The 23,530-nt window shown below is 43.0% G+C and overlaps 1 protein-coding gene across 4 annotated transcripts in view; it reads right to left on the minus strand.

Moving 5' to 3' along the window:
* The window catches only part of LOC106748999, a 71,755-nt gene that overhangs the window by 25,675 nt on the left and 22,550 nt on the right, over positions 1–23,530 (minus strand). Inside the window, exons 3-6 of one of the 4 annotated variants that reach the window (XM_014627989.1) lie at positions 20,499–20,571; positions 18,130–18,739; positions 15,024–15,445; positions 7,957–8,097 (exon numbers count right to left, since the gene is read on the minus strand). In XM_014627989.1, the coding sequence (XP_014483475.1) occupies positions 7,957–8,097; positions 15,024–15,427 (545 nt within the window). In that variant the 5' untranslated portion in view covers positions 15,428–15,445; positions 18,130–18,739; positions 20,499–20,571. Of the gene's footprint in view, positions 1–7,956; positions 8,098–15,023; positions 15,446–17,416; positions 18,103–18,129; positions 18,740–20,494; positions 20,572–23,530 lie in introns of those variants that run through there. The other 3 variants (XM_014627990.1, XM_014627988.1, XM_014627987.1) reach the window with 3 other exon arrangements.

A 23,530-nucleotide genomic window follows, 5' to 3' on the forward strand; every position in this document is an offset into this window, starting at 1 on the left:
AAATATTTTATCGGATCGCGCATCTCTACCTGACGTGACACGCGATATCCACAGAATTACTAAAAGCCACTTTTCTAACAATGAGAGAGAGAGAGAGAGAGAGAGAGAGAGAGAGAGAAAGAGAGAGAGAGAAATTTCTATTCGCGAACGTTCATTCCACGAGCTACGCCACAATCAACTGGAAATTGATTTCTTTTTACGGAATAATTACACGTGATACAGATTCCACTCGCGATTCACTTCGCGTTAATAGGAAAAATTGTTAAACTTATGACAAATTAGTCATTTCTGGTCATATTTCTGGCTGTTCTTTAAAAAAGGCAGTAGTAAAAATATAGATAAAGTTATTATCAATAATACTTATAGTAACATTTCCCACACAAATGCATTTCCTGACTATAATTATTTCACTACATTATTGTAGCGGCAAAGATCAAATATTTTTGTCCCAATGCAGAAAAATATATCGCGCAGTCGAAAGAAATCGATGTTTCGAAACTCTCGATACGCACCGCGTAAAAATGCGTATGTAAGTAAAGGTACAATTGTTTCGTTGTGACAAACGTTTATGTTGTGACACAAGGTAACGTATTTCGTGACGGAAATGCCGGCGCGGATTAATCGTGCGTGTTTTCCGCATATGAGGACGCGGACGCGGTCGATAAAGCCTTTTTTCCTTCGAATATACCACGTTACGATTTGCATCTCGTCTTATCGCGCGATGACGTATTTTAGAGCAATGGGGCGAGTAATATCATTAACGATTCTAGAATTAATGGCCTATCACTCTGACATTCCGGAATAACATAAGTGACGTGTCTTCCGCGTTCGCGTTAAGCCGAGACGGTGATTCCCAATAGCGACGTCCAATTAACGATTTATCACTTAACAAGTTCGTTACAGACGAGATTGGAACCGGTCACAGAGATTTAACTAATCGTCAAATACACTTTAACTCTCGCTGCTCACCTATTCTAGGGTTTCATATAACCCACCCGAAGTCACCTTTAATCCTAATTTATAATTCCTCATTTTATATTGAAAAAAAGTTTTGGATATATAAATAAAGAACTTTTAATATATAAATATTTTTGTTGAAATCAAAAGTAACAAAAAATATAAATACTGCTATAAAAATAATTACTCGGAATCATTATCTTTGGATGTTAATTGAAACATGTGTAACACAAATTATATATATATTACATATATATTTCAATATGTTCTTTAGATAAAAAATTAACGCACATATCATAATGTTTGTTTTCTTATCGTTTTATATCTGAATGATGAGTTAAGGCTTGCAAAACGTTAAAAATATATTATTGCAATCAACTTCGGGCCAAAACTGATTCCAGTTTCATATTTTTCACAATAAAAAGATACCTGTAACAGTTTAAAAGTGAGAATTGCTAAAAATTAATAATATAAAGTATGAAAAAAGTATCTCTAGAAGTTGAAAACCAAAAAAATAAAAACAGAAAATATCGCCATTTTTAGGTTCGTAAGCTCAAAAAAACCTCAAGTAACGAAGGTTAATTAAACACGAACGTATTATTACGATATTAGATTTCGTCCTTTTGAGTTCCAAAGGTTTTTGGTGGCACAATGGTGCTGACCAAAAATGTTATAGATCTTGAAGAAAACAGCGACAGCTCCTTTGGGTATTTAAACGTTTCGAAACTAGCCCGGTAGTTACTTGAGATTTAAATGCAAAACTCGAAAGATGCCGCCGCAGCGTTTCTCAAGTTTCATAAGAAATCCCGGATGGCGCCGGTACGGCACCCTCGGTGCAAAGGCTTGATTCGTTGACTCATCATAAAAATGCAATCTTATTTAAGGAGCGTCATGACAAACGAAAGAATCGCCTTGTGGTCTCTTTTTCGAGACGAAGCGCGCATTTTGGAGCGAGAACCGGACAGTCACGCGTGTTAAAGAGCGTGCAACGCAAGACAATACAAACTACTCTCGGTGGAATTTCTGAAGAAGCTTTTTTGCCAGAAAAGGGACACAGTCAGTTTGCAACTGAAGGGCCGACGAGTCTACTTTTCGAGCGGCTGTGCTCGAGCGTTTCCGGAGGAACGGCAGGGAGAGAATGGCTGCAGTGTGTCAAGATGGCCCGTTACTATGACGACCGGGTGGAATCTGCGCGTCCTCACCTTTCCGCATGTCCTCTCTCACCGGTAGTGACGGCACTGATAATACCGGCGCGCCGTGAACTATCGGAGATACTTGTAGCTCGCGCGTATCGATCTTTCGTTGGTGCAGGCTATTGTCCACGGCGATATCGATCCCGCAGGACGATGGATGTAGTTTTACGGCGCTTTAATGCGTATCCTGTCCGTGAACGACGAAAATCGTTGAATAATATATCACCGCATCGACAGATCACATAGAAGATGATATATGTCGACAGCTGGACAGTTGCGGAAGTACCCAGACCAGGATTAATCCAGGATTAGACCAAGAACGATCCAGGACCAATCTTGGGACTGAGACTTAGTTTCTGAATACTGGCGGCTTATCTCGGGGAGAGACTGAATTTGCACGTAAATTGTCGGTTTTACGGAAAATCGATAGACCGCCGAACAGAGCGAGGTTCGCGGATTTTTACGTAAAAAAAGCGTGCGAAAATTCTCGAGTTTTTGCGACGTTTTAGCGTCCCTCGAACGAACAAGAGGGGTTTTGCCCGATTCATTAGCGAGTAACCGTTCCGTTCGCGAGAGTCGTTGCTCATTCACCATCGGTGTTTTCCACTGCCATCCACCCCTGCGGACAACACCGGTAGCCTGTCCCTTTCGCAATCTTCCCGCCAGATCGATGCGAGTCCGCTATTAGGGACAGACTCGCCGGCGACGCAATTCGATCGGCAACCATTCTCTCTCTCTTTTGTTCGTTCGAGCCGGTGTGATCCAGAATATACAGGGCGATTCGCTTTTTGCATTCCGCATTTGAATAAAATATTCGTCCTTAATATGGCATACGTTTGTGAACTAAAGCGGACTATATATTATAGTTATAAGCTCCTTCGACGTTTCGAACACACGTCGCGAGAGACATTTAAAAAGTCTCGATAATAAATTTCCACTTTTGAAATGTTTTTCGCATTTTCAATTTTTACCGATCGGTCTAGCGAAAAAAATTTGAAAATTTGAAAATTTGAAAATTCGTAATAATTCAGTATTAATATCCTGTCAAAAATAAGACATATTTGTAAAGAATGTCTGTTGCGCAATGCTATCAATATCGATAAATAACATCGAGGTTTATATTGGCAAATGACACAATGATTAGAAGCAGCAAAAAATAACCATCTCATAAGGCTTAGTCAATGTCAAAGTTTACGAGTGAATAACGATTGCCTATGTATACGTGCGAACTATGTAAACCATCTCTTCACCCGTAAATGCTATAGACAATGCGCGATTCACGTAGTCAACAACGCTAATAATATCCACGCTTCCTGAGGCCGAGCTTTCTTTTTTGTCGAAGAAACCGGGTGTTATTCATAATTCTTTGGCATTACATCGTTCCGTCGGTACAAGGTGTCTGATAATCGGTGATACAAACGTTAAACGAGCGATACACCTCGTTACATGATTCCAATGTGACAATTTGCAAGTATAATTTTTTCTCTCCCCAAAAGCAACTCTGTATTATAATTTCCAATCAATTATCACACGCGACTCGAATTGCAATTCGAATACGGAATTTTCAGCCGGACGAAGACTGCGAGAGCTTGACTCGAACAGGGTGACAAATTGATGTTACTTTCAATAATTAACGTTACCAAGTACGGGGCGACCTCTCTCCAAATCCTTTGGGGAGGGCTCAACCTCAGATTCTTCAAGAGATTTCTATCTAAGGGAGAAAAAGAGACAGACAGAGAGAGAGAGAGAGCGTGACTCCTCAGGCACCCTTCCCGAATTCCATCGTGCCCCAAACTCGCTCGGGAACCGAAGAAGAACTATGGCACTGGGCGTGTACGCACCTTTTCCCGGACACCTTGTTACATGCACGCACGCGGTAACACCAAGATCGAGCGCGTCCGGTCGTCGACGATCCGGACGTCGTTTCCAAGACGGTGGATACGAAATGGAGGATTCGAATCTCGATCACCGTTCAATCGGTCGCGGAATCGAGCTCGCAGTCACGGACGGCAAAGCCGGGGAAAAGCAATTTACCTGGCGGACGTCGCACGCGCGCGGCGTCGTCGTCTCTAATCCACGGGGCCGGTCGGGACGATCGATCGATCTCTTTTTCTCTCTCGTAGTGGGTCGACGCTGCGAGGAAGGGCCCGGCCTCGCGGGGAAGGTCGGCGGCCGACGCGACTCCGTGCTCGTCGGGAGTGCACGAGCGTACTGACGTCTTGTCTTTACTCCGACGCTGCGCTCTCTCGCGTTCCTCCGCGGTCCTCGCTTATCCCGGCTCGATGATTGGTAGAGAGAGAGAGAGAGAGAGAGAGAACGTGAGAGAGAAAAAGGTCGGGTGGGAGTGCACGGTACACGCGTGCGTGCGTGCATGCGTGTGTGGGTGGGTGCGAGTAGACGCGCGCGTGTCGCGTATAAACGTCGTCGCGCTAAAGACAGAGCCTGAGCCGGGCGGACGCACAAGGGAGAGACCGTAAGAGAGAGGGAGGGAGGGAGGGAAAATGCGCGGGTGGTAAACCTCGAGCGGCGGCACCGGATGTATGCGTGCACCAACACACGCGGCACTTGAGCCACTGCCGACGCAGGCGCTTTTACGCGACGACCCGCCGCGGTCGAGAGCCACCACGAGAGGCTCGCAACCGCACGGGTGTCGGCATCTGGCGTCTCGCCCACGAGGTCGTTCGTGCGAATCGATCGCACGCGAGCCGCAGGTGTTTCGATTAACAACTCGATAAAAACAAATACAGAGGTGTATATTTTGCGATAACGCTCTTCTTCCGCACCTTTTCTCGTCTTCGAGCGCGAAGGTGCCACGAGATGGGCAGTGTTCGTGATTATTTATTTATTTATTGCGAGATTTTGAAATCGTAGAGAGTATTCCTCTTTTTTTCTTTAAATATGTGTTTTGGAAAAAATTTTGGTTGTGATTTTGTGAATTTTATAATTCGTAATCTTCGTTTTAAAAAAAAAATATGAATTTAAGATGGATTTAGGAATAAGTTTTTCATGAAGATTTTTACAGGAAGGTACTTAAAATACTGTAAATCTATTTTGAACGTTCTCAAGTTAGAATTTCAGAATGTGTATAATTATTTCGTATAATTATCTTCGGATGATTCTAAATCCCTCAGAATTCCAAAATTATTCAAACATCGATAATTACACTTTGACCTCTCAAATAGACGCAAACTTTCGGGCATCCTAAAATTCAATAATTAAATTTATCTCGGTCCATATATCAAATGTATTCCCCTCCTTTCATCTTCATCAAGATATCGTGTCGTATATTCTTTCAAATTAATTAAAACTTACATAAAGAAAATCTCAGATCTTTTTAAAAATAACATTTACCACATAACTTCATCAAATAACTCAAGTGAGAAAGCCGCGATTTTTTTCTTAAACAATCTTCATATCTTTTTTTATTATCCAATAATGGAAGAACAAAATAGACGTTGCGTAAAGGGGAAAAACCGAGGGTGGCTGTGTATTTATTGCATTATACAGTGCCGATACTCACCACCACGTGGGCCGCAATTCCTCCTTCTAACGGCACTCGTCGCAATTTATACGAGAATCACGCACGCGCTTACAAAACCGACATACGTAATCGTACGCGCATTAAAGAGCCGCCGCGATGATCTCACCGCTGACAACACGCGAGCCGACCCGCTAAAAAAGAAGCGGCCGACGTTCACGTTTTAGCACTTTGCGCTTTTTCTCCCGCGTGCCTTGCACGTAAGAAAATTACACTCGCGATAGCGCTACACCGCGGATCGCCGCGCGATTCGCCTAATCGAACGTCTGCGGCACTCGAGCATTATCGCACTACCGTCTCGAGGCGTTCGTAATCATGTCGTAATCTTATCGTCACGTAGTAATGCGATAACTGTCGAAGGCGTACGCGCGATTTTGTTGCCAAATTGTCAGCGATCGGCCGCCAACATGTTATTTTACAGTCACGCGCCACACAAAATTTGCGCGCTCGGCGTGATCCTGAAAGGTCCGAATCGTAAACTATAAATCTTAAATATTTTGAAAAAAAAATCTTGCTTCGTCTCACCTGAACACGTATCTCCGTGGAATTTCACATACTCGGGACGGTTAACGAGGAATATCCAATTATAATGAGACAGTCAAAGTCACACGAATATGTTTAATTCCTGGGAGACGATGTGTCATTCCTAGACTTATCTCGGCATTGTTATCCGCCCACGCACGTCTTTTCTTCTAATAGCCGGCTACTTATCTCGCGGGGCGATTGTTATCGCGTTTGATCCGGTTAAACGACGGCGCTCGCTCGCTCACTCGGGAATATCTAAGAACATCTACGATGTTGGCCGCGATCGGCGCGCGGAGATGCTGCGAGACAGGTGCGCCCGGAAGATAAACGAGCGACCGGAGCGTGACGGTAAAATTCCGCGAGAAATTATAATCGGGGGTGATGTGAGCGGAAAACGGTGCGATAGGTAAGCTTGATAGAGCTCGACGCGCGACCTGAATCAGTCATTACGCGCGAGTTAAAATTGAATTTAGCGGGAATTGAAAATGCGCCCTCCCCTCCCCCGGTAAAAATTACAAGTCTGATTCGACACAAACTAAATTCATTTCGCGGTGCACAAATAAAATTTGAATTTAATGCGGCTTTAAATTAAATCCACAAAATGAGATGCGAGAGATATTGCAGTAGGTCGGAGAAGAAAGAGAGAGGGACTGCTATTGGAGTGGGCATAATTCCTAAAGTGCCGTGCTGGTTTTTCTCACGTGGAATATATTTAAGCGGAAAAATGTCAGGTTGAAAGATATCATGTCTAAAAATATTTCGCGCATATTAATGCATACTTTATATGACTATGAATTTATCAAAATCCATTTTTAGAGACTATTAAATCACACGAAGCTCAACTTAGACGAAAATATTCATCCTTATCTCCTCGAAGTATTTCCGGAAGCACTAACAAAATGATAAGTTATTTAGCGATCCCGCAAAATGTTGATATTTTATGCCACCTACCTCATGCATCTTTTATTGCAGATTAACAAAGAAAAAGAGAACGAATCACTCATGACTCCGCGTCTTGTGCAAGGATTTCCGACGCGAATGGACGTGTTGCAAAACCGTGCATCTTGCATCCGTCGTCGCGCCGGTATCCTGTTACATTTAACGACGAACATCTGTCGAATCGAAGCAGCGGGGGTGGAAATGCGGCCGCTGCCATCGCCGTCGAGGAGTATTTTATATGCGGCGTGATTTCGCGCTGTGTTGTCGATTTTAACGAGTCGATTCGATATTTACGACGCCGATTTCCGCGCGATCTGGCAGACTCACGGTACCACACGCACCCGCATCGCCGCGTTATTTCGGTGTCGGGTGCGCTGGATGACGTCACGCAACGCTACACCACGCCACGCACGTGCGTGGGCAGCCGCGCGTTTGAGGATGCGATTTACGGATCGCAGTCGCGATTCGGCCCTACGATAATCGGCTTCCGCGATTCAAATCTCCGAGACGCAAATTTACGAGTCCTTGTCCAAGATGTGCTTCACATGCTCACGAAAAACTAACACGTGTAAGCGCGTCGAGACGAATTTTCTCTCCTCCACCTTCGAATTTGTCGAAGTGAACGAGGAGCAAAATCATCATGTAATAATCGCATCACATCGTAAATTAAATCGACACGATAAATACGTCGTGCGCGTAGTGCAAAAAAAGAAATATGTTCCTTGAAGTATCAATTTCAACGAGAGAGAGATTTAAGAGATAGGATTTCAACGACTAACTTAGCGTTAAAAGATCGTTACTTACTCAGTATCAGGCACGGGTATCATAGGAGGAGGTAGGCGGCCGTTGTGGTCCAGGAAATGATTGATCTCGGGTTCCTCTTGTACCGGAGTTTCGTACACGAGGGTTTCTACCATCGACCCTTTGCTAGAGCCGAAGGATACCCTGGAAACATAAAGAATTATAAAATATAAATAAAAAATATGTAAAATCTATCAAGACCAGGTGTCTCGCTCTCGCTCTCTCTCTCTCTCTCTCTCTCTCTCTCTCTCTCTGTCTGTCTCTCGATATAGTTAAATAAAACAATGTGTTTAGGTAAATACAGTCTGTCTAATATAAGAGCATGACCGACATAATTTTTTAACTATTTATTATAAAAAACCATCTTCTTGGTACTCGAATTCTCCGTAAGATACACCGAAGCGAATTGGATCACAGGTAGAATCGGATCAATATAAGCTTTGAGACAGTTGTTAGTTTTTTCGTTTCAAACGTTTTATCGTGCCCGTTACCTCCGTGCGCTTCCTCCGCATTCACTTGAAATAAGAAACTAACGATAACTGTCTCAAAACTTATATTGATCCGATTCGCCATGTGATCCAATTCGCCTTGGTCTACCCTGTACTCCGGTATTAAATACATCGTTCTTTAGCAAAAGTCGGACAATGACTGAGACACTCTGTATAATGCGTCATAGAAGAACTTCTATCTACTCGTTCAAAAATGTTTATAACGGTTTTTCCTAACGGTTTTCAAACAAAAGTTTGCCCGGTCACTCTCTTATTAGACAGACTATAAATCTATAAATAAGTGGCTAACTCTGAACAATTGTATAAATTACTAATCAAACGACTAGGACAAAAACTATAGAATCGAGAAGATCAGCGTCTCCCCTCGCGTAATTTTACAACCGACGTCGCGCAGCTAAACGTTGTCGTTATTTACTTCTGGAACATCCTATATTCGGTGCGCACTTCGGTGGAACAACAGGTCAGACGTCTAGTCGAACGCGAAAAATGCACATCGTAAACCTCAGTTTCCTATCGCGTGACACCCAACGACCGCAGGGGGCGATATCGAAATCAAAACGCCGCGATCGTGGCGTTGGATTACGATCGGGCGCGATCGAGCATGATCGAGATCGAGCCGTCCCGCACGTCGCAGTACATACGGTACTCATTTACTCGCCGGAAGCTGCTCCTCGAACCAGAAGAAATACCCGACGACTTCGTCCAACAGACGTCAGCTGCGCCCATGAGCTGCATTTTGCATATTTATACTGTGCGGCTCCGGTAAGGTAATTTCGTCTACGAATTCTTTAATCGATTTTACGAGCAAAGTTAGTTACAGCTCGCTGCTACTAACATTGCAACGAAGACGTTAACGATCTCGTGAACGATCGTCATGTCGGATTTTGGGTTGCAGCTGCAAATGATTGTGCAATGAAACGAAACAGAGCCGCAAGAAGATTAAACGCTGACAAAGAGATCAGAGAACATTTTATATTATTAAAATACAATTTTATATCGACGCATATTTTGATTACTTTTGGAAAAGCTTTTCCCTCATCGTTTTCACGATTAAATGATTAGTTATAGCGAAAATTTCTTCCCATTTCAATGCGAAATCAAGTTCACGAAATTTATTATTTTATATTATAAAATATATTATATTATATTACAAAATATGTTATAAAGTATAAAAATAAGACTTAAGAAAAGTAAATAGTTCCTCCAACAATTCATAGTTTACTTATAATCCGCACAGGACATATTATATACAGTTTATATTGTTTACGCGTCCCTATTAAGAAAAACTAGGTGAGAATCCATACAGGAAATCCATATGAAATCCCATACTTGCCTCTGAGGATTTGCGCCCAAAAACTCAGATCTTATCCAATCCATGTGGATTCTTATATGGACTTCCACATACCGTATGAGTTCTTATATGGATTTTTATTATCCTATGGGTTCATATGAGTTTTATTGAATTTTCGTTGGAATTCATTTAAAAATTTTCAACGGGAATAAAATATTATATTTTATACGTAGACGCACAACCTTCCTCTTAGGTATTGATACTCAATACGAATAATGCGAGAAATTGAAACGGGAATGGAGTGCGAGCGCGAGTTTTATCGATACTTTGTGGACAGATATCGCACGGTAACGGCTAGCACGATTTACTCGAAGCATTCGTGCTAATAAGACAGAAAATGGCATTAGCAGATCACGCGCAGAATGGCACGACGCGGCACAGCCACGGAACCGGTTTTCGCGCAGCGACGCGTGCAGCCGACGTTTCGCGTTCGCTAATGCACTCGCGTACGCGGCTTATTATTCATAGCTGCAACAGAGTTAATCTCGCGGCCGGATAAGTTTAATCGATGCGGTTCGCTGGGTGCGCGCCGGGGAATCAATTAAGTCACGACGTCGCGAAAAAGATCGATAAGCCAGCCGATTTTATCGCGTGGATGATAACGAATCGGTTTTCTTCTGTCGCTTATCGGGCGTGATGTTGCGGCAACATAGACTCTATCTTCTTCAATTCTCATTACGTTCTTTCGTGTATTCGTTTTTCTTCTACTCTGCTTTATCTTTCTCTTTTGAAGACGTAATCACGCGTTTGTACCGTTTTATACGCGAGAGAAACTTGCAAGAGCGTAACTGATAAGAGCCTGAGATATGGACTACCACGAGCTGCACAGGCAACAAACGCTGGTTCTGGTCTGCGCTAAAGTGGGTTGCAGGAAAGTGCTGCCGCACGCGGCCGTGCCCGTCAACCGGACACCGGAATATGTCAAAGTCACGTGGACGTTCAGGTGGTAGAATGACAGATACATCTGTGTGCTCCCATGTATTTGCTGCACTTGGAGTGGTAAAGTACAGTAATATACGGTAAAGAAACATACGCCTAAATGCGGAAAATGTGCAAATGATACACGTGATACAAGATCAATGTTTAAATGGTAAAAACGATACAAACGGAAAAAAATGTAATCTTACATCGTTCCGATGTAAACGATATCTTTAACGATAGTAAAAATCATATTTTATTAAATTACTACGGGAACGGTTTGAATGTATATAATTTTTTCGAAGGTTTCAAACTTCGACACGAAAAAAATGATAATTTTGCGATTATTCGCACGTTTTGATCTCTTTGTCGGCGTTTAGTACTCTTACGACTCCGTTTCGTTTCATTGCACAATCTTTTTATGGCTGCAGCGCAAGGTCCGGCACGACACCTGAGCTAGATTAAAGGTTGGGATGGGTCGGGGTCGAGGTCGGCCGACTGGCAGCCTCCGATCGATCCGATTTGACCTCAGAATTTGCTTTGATCCACGAAAGCCGCGAGGACGAAAGCATTGTCCGCCTTGTAAAGACGACACCCCTCGTTTCCTATTTTATTCTCCGCAATGGTAACAGCGACCACAACCATCTAAGTTAGTGTCTTCCTTTTCCTTTGGTAGTACATCTCCGAACTACCAGACTTCGATTTACAAAAAATACCGCTTATAATAAAAATTTATATTTTTTTATCTTTCACTTTAACGTATATATTTTTCAATAACATATACGTTAAATTTATTGACTTTAGACTCTGTAAATAGTTGAAACAACTGTAAATTCAGCAAAGATCAAATTTAAATCAACCGAACGTGTATATTATAAGAAGACGTTTCATTCCAACTGAATATCGTTCGCTATCGATTGGTCGTGCTTTTTTTAAGGACAGGTGGATTCGTTGTCGATTTAAGAATTCATAGGCGGTTGTAGGAGTAATAACGAGCATCTTTCGAGATGCCTTGTATATCCGAAGAAAATTTTTTTCAGAGTGTCTATTTTTGCTCGATTGTAGAAAAGTTGCTGCACGGGACTGCGATAATTTTACTCTCACGGCTTGTGAAGTATCGAACGCAGCGAACCACAGCGGCAGTCGATTAGCGAGGGTATAGTCTGGGGCTTTGCTGGAATCGATTACGGAATCCCACGCTTCTTGTTTGCTATAGAAAACACTTTGCGTCCATTTCAAGTCCTTCGCGCTTTGACATGTGTTAACGGTTTGACTATTTCATCTCTCCAGAAAGATCGCACCGTTAACTATTTTTGTACACTCACTGTCTTAATGATCAATTGAGAGAAAAAAGCGAATCAAATTTCGTAAAACATTCCCGGAATAAACATCGCGGATGGAGCAGAAGATGCGAAGTACTTCGAGGATTAAGCCGGGAAAAATTCCGGTGCACGCGCGGCACTTATTGCTCGCTGATACACTTACAAAAATAGACGCCAAATACGCAACAGTGTTTTCTAAGTACGCAACAGCCTTTTGGCAACGGCTCAGGTCATACAGTTCCTTTCTAGAGTGATTCAAATTCGTCGCAGCTGGTACTATTGCGAACACGGCGCAAATAAACGCCGTTCTTTTCCTCGAATACTCGTTAAGGAGATATTAACCGTTTTCGGTGTTACGATCTGCATTAAGTACTTTAACGCACGCTTCGTGAATCATTGCCGAGAAACGTTCAGAACTCGCTCTATTTCCTAATTTTCCGAGCGAAAATGCAAGGACAACTCGTATGACGATCTTTGAAATCACTAAAAACTCGTTCGCAGTAACACCATCAAATTTGTTTCCAGCTATTTTAAATATTCTAAAAGGATCCGCGCGCAGTCGAGTAATTAGCATCGCGGCGACAAGGCTGCCACTTGAATTCCATTCTCATCGGTATGGCGATGAGACCGCAACAAATGCGTATTCTCGAAAGACTCGACAGAGTTATTATTTTTCTCACGAGGCTTTAAAAGATATGAAACAACGGATCCAATTTCGTATCTCATAACAGAATTTTTAGGAAATATAAAAAGAAAACTACAATAATTAAACGACTGATATTGCTCGTCAAAATTAATCGGAAAATAATTATTCTATTATTAAATTTTAAATATTATTTTGAATATTAAATTAAATAATTATAATTCAAATGAAATTGAATCAAACTCGTTAATTTTAGCAGCTCGAATAAAAATGAGCTTCTATTCCTTTTTCGTTGGACAAATGGAAGAAGAGACGCAAGAGGTAAGCCGCGATTATTACCATTCAGTTCTGGTATACCGCGACTGTGACCACGAAATCGAGGAGGTGAAGAAACGCACGCTGGAAATCTTCCTAGTTCGCGTTGTTTCACATTAGTTTCGTACTTAGTCACCTCGCGTTATCCCGTGTCTCTTGTCAAGATTATTAAGTGCGCTCGGGAAAGACGATGTCCCAGTACGTCCGAGCGAAGACCTCGCTCGACGCATCAAGACGTCCCGTCGAAGAAGTTGGCGATGCTGACCCTGACCTATCCCACGTGCAAATGTCGTAAAAGTCTCGTATGGGCTGCGAAAGTCAGCTTATAAGACCGATACACAGTGACGTGTTCTCTCTTCCTCACTCTCTCTCACCCTCGCTACATCATGCTCTCGCGAGAGAGGCGTTTACGCGGCATGTATAAAACCCGACGAACTCGTGCTTGTACTTGCGAGGTGGGTAATTGCGGGTCTTCGACGGCGGGGACGAGCCGCATTCATCGGCATCGCGAAGAACCTGCTCCAAGAGAGAGAGAGAGAGAGAGAGAACATGTTGTTCGATCTCGCGAAACTTTCTCGACGCTCCGGGAGAAACGATAACAATAGCTGGTGCTCCCTCCTTCTTGACTCCAAAGAACCGTTACATTTTTACGGAGTTTCAACACGATGACATGTCGAATGAACAATGTTTCGAAAGAAATCGCAACACGTCGAATAACGTATCCCAACCGATTTTCATCACTTGAATTCGCGCCTTAAGATTAGTGAATAAAGAAAAAACCGGAATCTACTTCTACATCTACTTCTTCGTTGTTTTTTCTCTCCTCCGTATATTCGCGATTTTCATACTCTCGGCGATCTTACGGAACGTGATGTTTGCAAACATATATATTGAAGGCTTGCTGAAGTTCGTCGGATTATCGGTGTTTTCATCGACTCACAAGATGAGTCATTTTACACACGCAGACTCGAATTGACAGATACATGTGTCATGAATTGCATTTATTTATCTCTGGCTATTCGAACTTTAGTTGTGTTTTGAAACAATCAATGGAAATCAGCATGACGCGGCCCAATGTGTTATTAATAATAAGATCCTCATACATTGGGGACCCATTTAGTTGACTCAAACTAAATTCTTGTTTGAATATGGGTAAATAAATATTTTGATTGTGAAAACCATAATTTGATTTTCTACACCAAAGATTTGTTTTTCAAAAGTAACAATGAAAAAAATTTGGTTCAGTAAACCAAATTTTGGTTCTTATAACCAAAATATTTTTTTGCTCATGTCTAAAAAAGAATTTAATTTAAGTAAATTAAATAGATTTATCACACGAAAAAAAAGATTAGCTAAATTGGTTGTAACATATGGACACCTAAAACTAGCAGCGTAAGCAATTTTAATTGCTGAAGCAGCAAACGTGCTATCGTAAATGTCATTTACGATAATATATTTGCTACGGCAGCAAAAGAATTTGCTATCGCAGCAATTAAAATTGCTTACACGGAAAAAAATTAGTCTTATATCAATAGATATTCTCAAATATAAGCAAGAATATCATAATCTTCCTAGGAGACTTTTAGTCTTGATCCGGTTGAATTTATATTGATGCAAGTATTACTTGTACTCAATTCAAAACTAAAAATCTTTTAAGAAGTTTCATAATATTTTTGCTTACACATAAGAATATCTATTCTTGATTTAAGAATAATTTTCTCCATATACGCTATAATTAATTTAGCTATTGAAGTTAATCTTTTCTTCCCGTGCAATATAAACAAAAGATCGGACTCGTTATTCGTGGGGAATCTTTTAGATTATTTTGCAAGAAAATTTGAATTATAAATTCATATATATGGTACAAGATCTGTGCTTTGGCTCTTGATGGCTTAATATTTAATAAGTTTCTTAATAATAAGAAATATACTTAAAAATCCGACAAAACTTCGCTCAAACTTTTGATACGCTATATCTATACAGCATCAAGGAACATTTCTCATCAAACTTACCTCTTCAGGCTGGCATGCTTCGCGCCGTTTAGGATCTTATTTTTGCGCTCGCTGCCGGCGGTGCTTGCATCGCTGTCGATGCTATAGAGGCTGTCGTCCTTGGTGACCCTAGCGTTGTGTAGGGTCGACTTCCTCGCAGCGGTGCCGTTGTGCTTCGGGCTCTCGATCGGCCGAGAGTCCCGCTGCGGTCCTGCCGTGTGAGGCGGCGGTGCGTGCCGCGGGTCGCCGCCCGCGTGATCCTCGATCCTGGTGGAGACGATCATCGCTCTAGTCGCGTCCGCGCACTTTCTGGGTGAGGCGCTGGTCACGGTGTTGCTTTTCTGCAGCTTGGCGACGCGATAATTGTTCTGACTGGGCTCTCCGGGCGGTGGCTTGTCTTCCGTTGGTAGCATGTACGACAACATCGTCCCTCTTGCCTTCACCTGGAACACGGAGGCGGAAATTCAGCGCGACCGCCGCGTCAGGGCGGGGGGCACGGGGGGGAGCAGTCGTTGTTAACCGGTAGCGCGACGGCGAGAAAAATAAGTAGCGATACAAAAGAGATCAATCGAGTGTCGTCGGAAGCGCGGAAAAAGCGTACCGTTCATGGCAAGAAGAACACGACCGAGAGCTGGTTGACTGATGCTTCAAGAGATATGTTTAGAGGTTAATAACATCACACGGGGATAATAAGTTACGGAAACACATAAAACTCATGTTAACATAAATTACATCCAGGGAAGAGTGTCGAATCAAATAATTTCCCAGGGTGATTCTCTCTCACAAACGCGTAACTCGTATTAAGGAAAATAAAAGTCGCAACATATTAAAGATTCTACATTCCGCCTGGTCGAGTAAGAGTAAACGACGCGAAATTTTCAGCTTCGGTCGCGTATGTTTCAATTCTCACACCTTTCGCGTTTTAATCTTCGCGTAATCCGCGATAAATCGTGGAAAGATAATGTCGTGCGAGAAACCCATTGAAAAATATAGAGAGAAAGAGAGGCGGTTGGTTTCACTGAGTCGGCGACGAGGAACAGCGGACAATAGGGAGCATTGTTCCTGGAGCATTAAAAGGATTAAGCCGACGCGCATAGTTCGATATCTGGCGACGGTTGTTTTGCGATTTTGCGCGCATCGCGGCGCCTATAGTCCCCCGGCGACGGGGAATAACTATTATTAGCACGATAAGCCAGCTGTCTCCTGTCAAACCGGAGTATTCCTGCCGCCGCGAGAGACTTTCCCGGACGCGCGACATCATCATCATCGTCGTCGTCGTCGTTGTCATCATCACCGGCGAGTAACTGTATCAGATCCGCCCGTCGGCACGCCGCAACGGCGTTACGCAAACAGCCGCGATCAATCGGAACGAGAACGCTCGGACGAAACGATCTGCTTTAAATGCGTTTACACAGTCACTGACTGACATAGACCGCGACGTTGTATCTATCTTTAGGCGCCGCTACGTCTTTGACAATAAAGCCCGCACGCGCTCGTGCGATATCCGATGTGGGGAAAAAAAAGAGAGAGAGAAACGGCGAGCATGCTGCGGAACGTCGAATGAACGGGATGAATCTCCGCGGCCGAGGCGCGCTTCTCTAACGAGACGCTCGTAAATGAAGACGATGAGGCGAGAAGACAGGGGAATACTGCAGCCGGTCAATGTACATAAAACGTGGAAGTTGAACGAGCACGGGGAACGTTGGAGTATACAACTTGGGCTTTGATGAATGGAGAACGTTTGGGGAACAGGTGATGCCGATGACTCCGCCGCAGATCTGAACGGGAGTACCGGGAACTCGCGATTGAGACGCGAAGAATTCGCAAACGGAGATTTCGCAGCAGGGAAAATCGCGAGCATTAATCGTGATATATATTAAATTTGACAAAGTACGTTCATGATGGAATATATATATAGCGTCGGACGTAAAGAAGAAAAAAAGATTGCTAATCTCGCTTAAATTATAGTTATTTCCGGCACCAACCGTATCTTTACTGTTCTAACAAAAAGGAATCATAGCGATATGCAGGTTAATATCATTAGCATATATTAGGAATTATTACAACGATGGTTTACCCGACTATAATTATTTCACTGCGCGCTTACAACACAACTATTGCAAATACCGGACATTTTTCCCTCCAGACGAATGATTCCGACGGAATGATCTCTGATAAAGACGAGATGACGATAACGACGACAATGACGACGATAAAAGCTAAATCAATGGCGAATAGAATCGATATACGTAACGCCGTCGAGATAAAAAATGCGGCTGAAACGACGGTTGAAAATTAGTCGTCGGAAAATCCGCCGTGTGAAGATCGAAAACCGCGAGGAGCAATTCGCGAGAACTAATCGCCGAATCCACTCTACCGATTTCAATGTCGCCTTGTCTGCGCTATCGACTCACCGGTGTGCAAGTTCGCGTCCCGCGGCGTTTATCAGCTTCGGGAGCTTCACGCATCGACGAATCGTCGTCACGCGACTGCCTCTTCTTCGTTGTTAAGCTTGCAGTCGTCGTTCACGCTCAAACGCGCCCGGCGGCGTTCCCGTACGCGTGAGAAACCCGCGTGATTTTGCACGTCGGCTTCATTAGCGTGGTGCGCGCGGTCGCGAGCTTTATTCCACAATTCTGTTTTCGCGATTCGCCCGCCCGCTCGCTCGTACCGACGCTTGCGCCCTACTCGCTTAATGACTGCTTCGACCTCGTGATCGCGCTGCTTTTTGGCACGCGGTCGCGTCTGTGCAAAATTATTTTAGCGCATCAACCCTTGCCTCGACGAAAGAGACGGAGAAAGTCACTTCGTCGCAACTACTCGTTGCTCGATCGCTCAGATCGAGAGACGCTCAAGCGAAGTTATCGCGATAACTTCAAACAACCGAGGCTCGTTATCTCGCAACAACGAGAACGCGAACGAGATCGTCATTGACACTTCCGACGGGATTGCAAGTACTGTTACTTCCGGCGAGTGTCTCTCTTGAGCCACCTCCATCGGCGAGGATCGCGCGCGCGCGCGCGCGAGGAGGAGAGGAACGTTCGCCGGAGTAGAACGCCGGGCCGCAACTGAGCGGCGCAAAAGCGAGGCAAAGGTTACAGATACGGCCGACTATAGCTATACCTACTCTACTCCGCTCTAGCCAGCCGCCTCTCGGTTCCGTTCCAGACGTTCTCCGGCGAACCGGCAGGCGCGTTTTATGCAGCCGTCGAAGCCGCGGCTCCACGTATGTGTATCAATTCGGAGGTAGTATCGTCCTCTTGAGGCAGCATGCATTTTGCAATGTGCATGTATACACATACACATAAATATGTACACACATCGAGCTTGCCATGCCCGGTCGACATTTCCTCTCTCGCGTCTCCCTGCGCAACGTCGGATTTCTACCCGCTTGAAATAGTGAATTTCCACTCGCCGCTACCACACGTCGGCGGATAGAGTAGCCGGTCGTTAATGTTGCATCGAGGCTCGAGCAAGGTTGCACAAGTTTTTACAGCCACGAGGCGCGCGAAAGCAGATCGAACTCCATAAAAAGTAGTAAATTGGGAAGCATCCGTGATTAGCGAGTGATCGCGTAATCAACCCGCGGAACATTTTTCTGAGCGTTTCCACGGTTGCCGCTGCCGTCGGAAAAGGTATTTCGCTTTTGTGCACTTCGTTTTCGTTGACCACGCGTCAAGGGCTGGAAGTTTTCTCTCTGTCTATTCTATTGAAATCTGATTCTATTGATCCTGATTCTATTGAAAAAAATTAGATAAAGTAGTAGAAAAGGTTAAGTCATCCTTATATCAAATTGAGTTAATCGACTGTTAATTAAATCTCGATAAGATAGCGGGAGAAATGTAATAATTTTCAACGGCTTATCGGCATCGTGCGGAATATTCCGAAGCTAAATGAGGACCACTATAAGCATGCAGCAGGTGTATTTATGATCATTACCGCCGCGGAAAGAAAATGTTCTACCGGATTGATAAGATCGCCGCGAGAGGGTCTGCAAGTCACAATTTAGAATTAGGTCACCGAGATGTATCAGGTAGATCTTTTAAGATCGTTAGTATCCTACCGTTTATTAATAAAGATCGCATAAGCAATGAGATTCATTTTCTCTGAGTCTTACTCCGATTTTACTGAAATTGCATTTCGCGGAAACCAAGAATATCACGGAAGAAAATTAATAATTTCTTTCACACTTAGTTATTATCTATTTCTCTGACTATTATTTATTATTATTATATAGCAAGCATATTTATTATTATTATTATTATTATTATTTATTATTATTATATAGCAAGCATATTTATTTATTTAGAAGAATTTTTATTTAAAATATGAAAGATATCAAGGAGGGAAATTTAATCACTTCTCCGCAATTTTTATTACGATTTAGTATGGTTTTAAAAATTCGGAAAAATCTGTTTTTTCCCCATTTTTTTCGCGGATTTCTCCGGTTTCTTCTGTCTCAAAAGTATAAAAATTCGTTTCAAAAATTTCACGCGTGTTCGGTTAAAACCTGCCACATTTTTTTCGTAAAGAGGATAAAAAACTAAAAAAAAAAAAATCCGCGAAAAAATAAGGAGAAAAACGTTTTTTCTGCGAAACTTTAAAACTATATAATTTCCGGTATTTATTGCCACCAACATAATTATTTATTGAAATATTAATTGGAAATGTTAAAAAATATTTATATACTCATTTAGAAATATTTAGAAACAATTTTTTTATAAATAATTACTACGATCGTAATAATTACTATGAATATTCTTTAACAATGTGGGATTAAGCCAAGCTCGTATCGGGAGAATACTGCCTTGTGGAGGAATGTTACTTCGAGCTACACCCTAATCCGAGCGGTTTCGCCGATTTGCGACATTTCTCGAGGTCTTCCGCGGAACCGAAACGCTCGATCGCTTCGCGCGTGCAGCTAAACTGCAGGTGCATTCGTCGTGGCGAGCGCCGCCGGTACCGCGACGGCCGGCCGGTCGTGGTAGTCATTCAACCTGCTCCTTTCCCATGCGAACCCCCGCCTAGTTTAAAGAGCCCCGAGCCCTTCCGTGCGTGAAGAATTTCACGGCTGAATCGGCTCCCATCCGCTCCCGTTACGCGGGCTTTACGAACACCGGAACGAACTCGATTTTCCTTCGGCAAATCACGGTCACGGATATTTCGAAACGACGCATTTCCAAGATGCTCGAAGCAAGTTAACCCCTTTAACCGACATCGGCCGCCGCTTTTCACGATATATCGAATAACATGTGGATCTCACGAGTTTTGTCAAGAGTAATTACAACTTGCTCCCCCTCTTCCAAAGATGTGAAAATTATTATACTGTAGCGAATGTGGGCTTCACCACCGTGAAAAATTAAAATTTGCTAATTTTCGATCTTAAATTGTATGTTGTTGTATGAAAGGAAATTAGGCGCGATATGTGTGTGATGAGATCTTTATCTTATTATTATGGAGGAAATGCACAAATATTCAAGCATAAAACGTACTCACGTTCGCGCCAAGGAATACTCGCGGCCAGGATGTCCACAGTGTTCTCCTCTTGACGGAGTAGCATCGGGACTACCTGAAACAGAGATTTGCGTATCGGTTAGATCGAGTGGGTCTTACGTGTTTATACAAAATTAAATACTGTGTGCAAATAAAGGTAAATAAATAGTGCGATATAAATAAATAGGTAAATTTGTCGCATTATCTGTCATGCTATCGTTATGAAGTAACGTCGTGACATTTGTCTCGCGAGCATCGAAGCCGCGAGACGATCTCAAGAAAGACCGATTTGAGGTGATATCTCGAGGATCTTCAAGCTCACGCCGCACAACTACCGGCTCATTCGAGGTCCTAACTGTGAATACCGTCCGTGGTGTAGGCACTTCGAGTAGCACAAAGAGTTAGATACTGGTCTAGGAACGGCGGAGCAGGCGTCCTCTAAACAGCCTATTACTCGAGAATGAAGAGGACGTGCGCGGAGCAACGGCTTCTTTTTTCTCTTGTGGCGGCGGGGAAAAGTGAGGGAAACGACGGGAGGAAACGATCTCGTCTTTCGCTTGAATGGGCACCTGTTTTCGCGGGGACAGGTGACATCACGCACACGCGGTGGTATATACGGTATAAACGGGCGTGGGAATCAGAGGACGGGTCGAGGGCAATGACTTCTCGAACGAGCCGACGTGCGCCGAGATAGACGTAACGAGAGACTCGCCCTGGAGAGACGCCTCCGCTTCACCGGGGGGAAAAATCGGCTCGCGTGAGCGTCGTGAAAATGGATTTTCGCGAGATGGATTCACCGGCTGTTTGCACTGCCGACAATGAGGCCGATATGTGTGAATTGCGGTTCATTGCAGTTAATTGTAATCGCGGTGTGCACTCGTCGGAATGTCGATTAAAAAGGGTAAATTAGCCTTGTTTGAGTTTGTAAACGGTGTATTCCACGTAGATTAATACAAAAGAGATGTTTCAATATTCGATTTTTTACAATATTTCTAAAAGAGATCAAATTTTTAACAATGTTTCTGAAAAGAACTCTAACGGGAAAAATGATTGTATCGAATCTAAAAGAATAATTTTAAGAAATTTAGTATAAGTAGAGAAAAAAATTAATTACTTGTGCAGAACGATGACAGAATTTGGTTTATTGTTTTTGTTAATTCATTATTAGTAGAAATTCATTTTTATATATAGTGACCTGCAGAAATATTTAAAAAGAGATACTATAATTTAAGAGAGACGCTTCAGGTATTTTCGTCTGATCACGAGTTGTACACACAATAACTCTAATATGATTACGTGAAATACAATATTGATAGATAAATCTATTTTGATATCGCTCTCTCTGGTAAGTGCAATAGTTCGATAAGCGCAGCGTAAAGTAAGACTCTACGTGAGGCAATATCTCGAAGGCCGCACGCGTGATAAGAAAACTATACAACGCGGGGCCCCACTTGGATCGCCCTGGTGCATCGGAGGATTAAAAAAAAACCTGGCTTATCCGTTCGACTACACGGCGGCCGGGTAATCGCCCTGATTGCACTTATCATCTGTCTGAGTCACTCCGTTTTGCCGCCGACAAGGTCGTACAAAGGCAAACGCGCGATCACGTTTTTATTCACACGACGAGTCGCCCTACTTCAGCTATCGTTCATTGATCCCCCGGAAAAGAGGATATCGGGAGGCTTAAAGTATGAAATCAAGTTTAACTTTAACGGATTGGAAAAAATCTGGAGTTTTTCAAATTTTCCGCGATTTTTGGGGGTTTCTTTATATAGATAAATCAAAAGAATTGGAAAAAATTGAATTCTTCAATTTGTCCACAAATTTTTTCGATTTCGTCCGAGTAAAAATTTGAAAAAAAAAACATTTTTTTTTAAATTATAAAACCAAGACTTTTTGAAGGACTAAATTTTCAAGAATATCGTCAGTATGTGTAATGATAAATAATGCTTCGAGAGATAAAGCAATCGCATATCATAAAATTCGATTCGAGTAAACAACAGATTGATGTTTCTCGCTTCATAAAGAAGTCCCACTGATTAATTCTCAATATAAATCGGACGTGCTAATAACGGTTATTAAAATATTAGCGCGGTACTTTGGCACATACGTTAATTTATTTGGTACATTTAAGTATGGGGACGCGACGACGAATTACGCGCAACGATGGCCGCCGGTTCCGCCACGATTACGACGCAATGATGCAATGCGCTTGAGTGCGCCGGGGCGCTAAATTGATAAATTTGCATGCCCCGCCGTTCTACGGCGTAGCACTCGTATACGGTGCATCCTCGTGCTACACGACCGAAACGGGCTGCGTGCCTCGAGAGAGAGAGCGGAATAAATCCAACCTCGAGTTCGCATAATGCAGACGAAGCACCGCAGGCGGCTCGCGCGATAAATCTGCGCTTTCGAGGACCCGAAATGTTAATACAATCGAGCGCATAAAACGGATACACATGGTGTACAACGTTGGTAAGAATATCGGTCGATTGCGAGGCGATTCTTGAATCTTTTGCTTCTCTAATTCAAAATTACTTCTGTATTTGTAAAACTCACGATCGAACGTGGAAGAATTTTCAAACAAAATAAGGGAAATATATAGGAAATCGAGAAATATTCGCAATGCTTCTTTTATTGTTCTTTTTGTAGAAAGGAAAGGGCTGGCTCGTCCAGAATTGATCCTCGTTTAGGATTAATTGTGACAATGTCACAAACGATATTCCGATACTGCGTTATCGCGGCGCGACAGGAATCTAGTGCACTCAAGCCGACGCGAATTTATTCCCGTGGGAACTAAAGGGCGTTAAAGTGAGTAATTTTTGGGACAATTATAGTTACGACGAATATAAGGCTTACGTATGCGAAATGATCGGCGAATGACATCATCGACTGCCATGTCCGCGACCAGAAACGTTTATTCGAATGTTCGCCACCAGGCGCGCTTCTCGTGTATTTTTATCGGGTGGAGAAATAGCGCGAACATATAACGCGGATATCACGATTATTGACGTGAACTTTAAGCCCCCCCCCCC

The sequence above is a fragment of the Dinoponera quadriceps genome, unplaced genomic scaffold (genome assembly GCF_001313825.1).
Source record: "Dinoponera quadriceps isolate SergipeBrazil2010 unplaced genomic scaffold, ASM131382v1 scaffold3061, whole genome shotgun sequence".
Classification (NCBI taxonomy): Eukaryota; Metazoa; Arthropoda; class Insecta; order Hymenoptera; family Formicidae; genus Dinoponera; species Dinoponera quadriceps.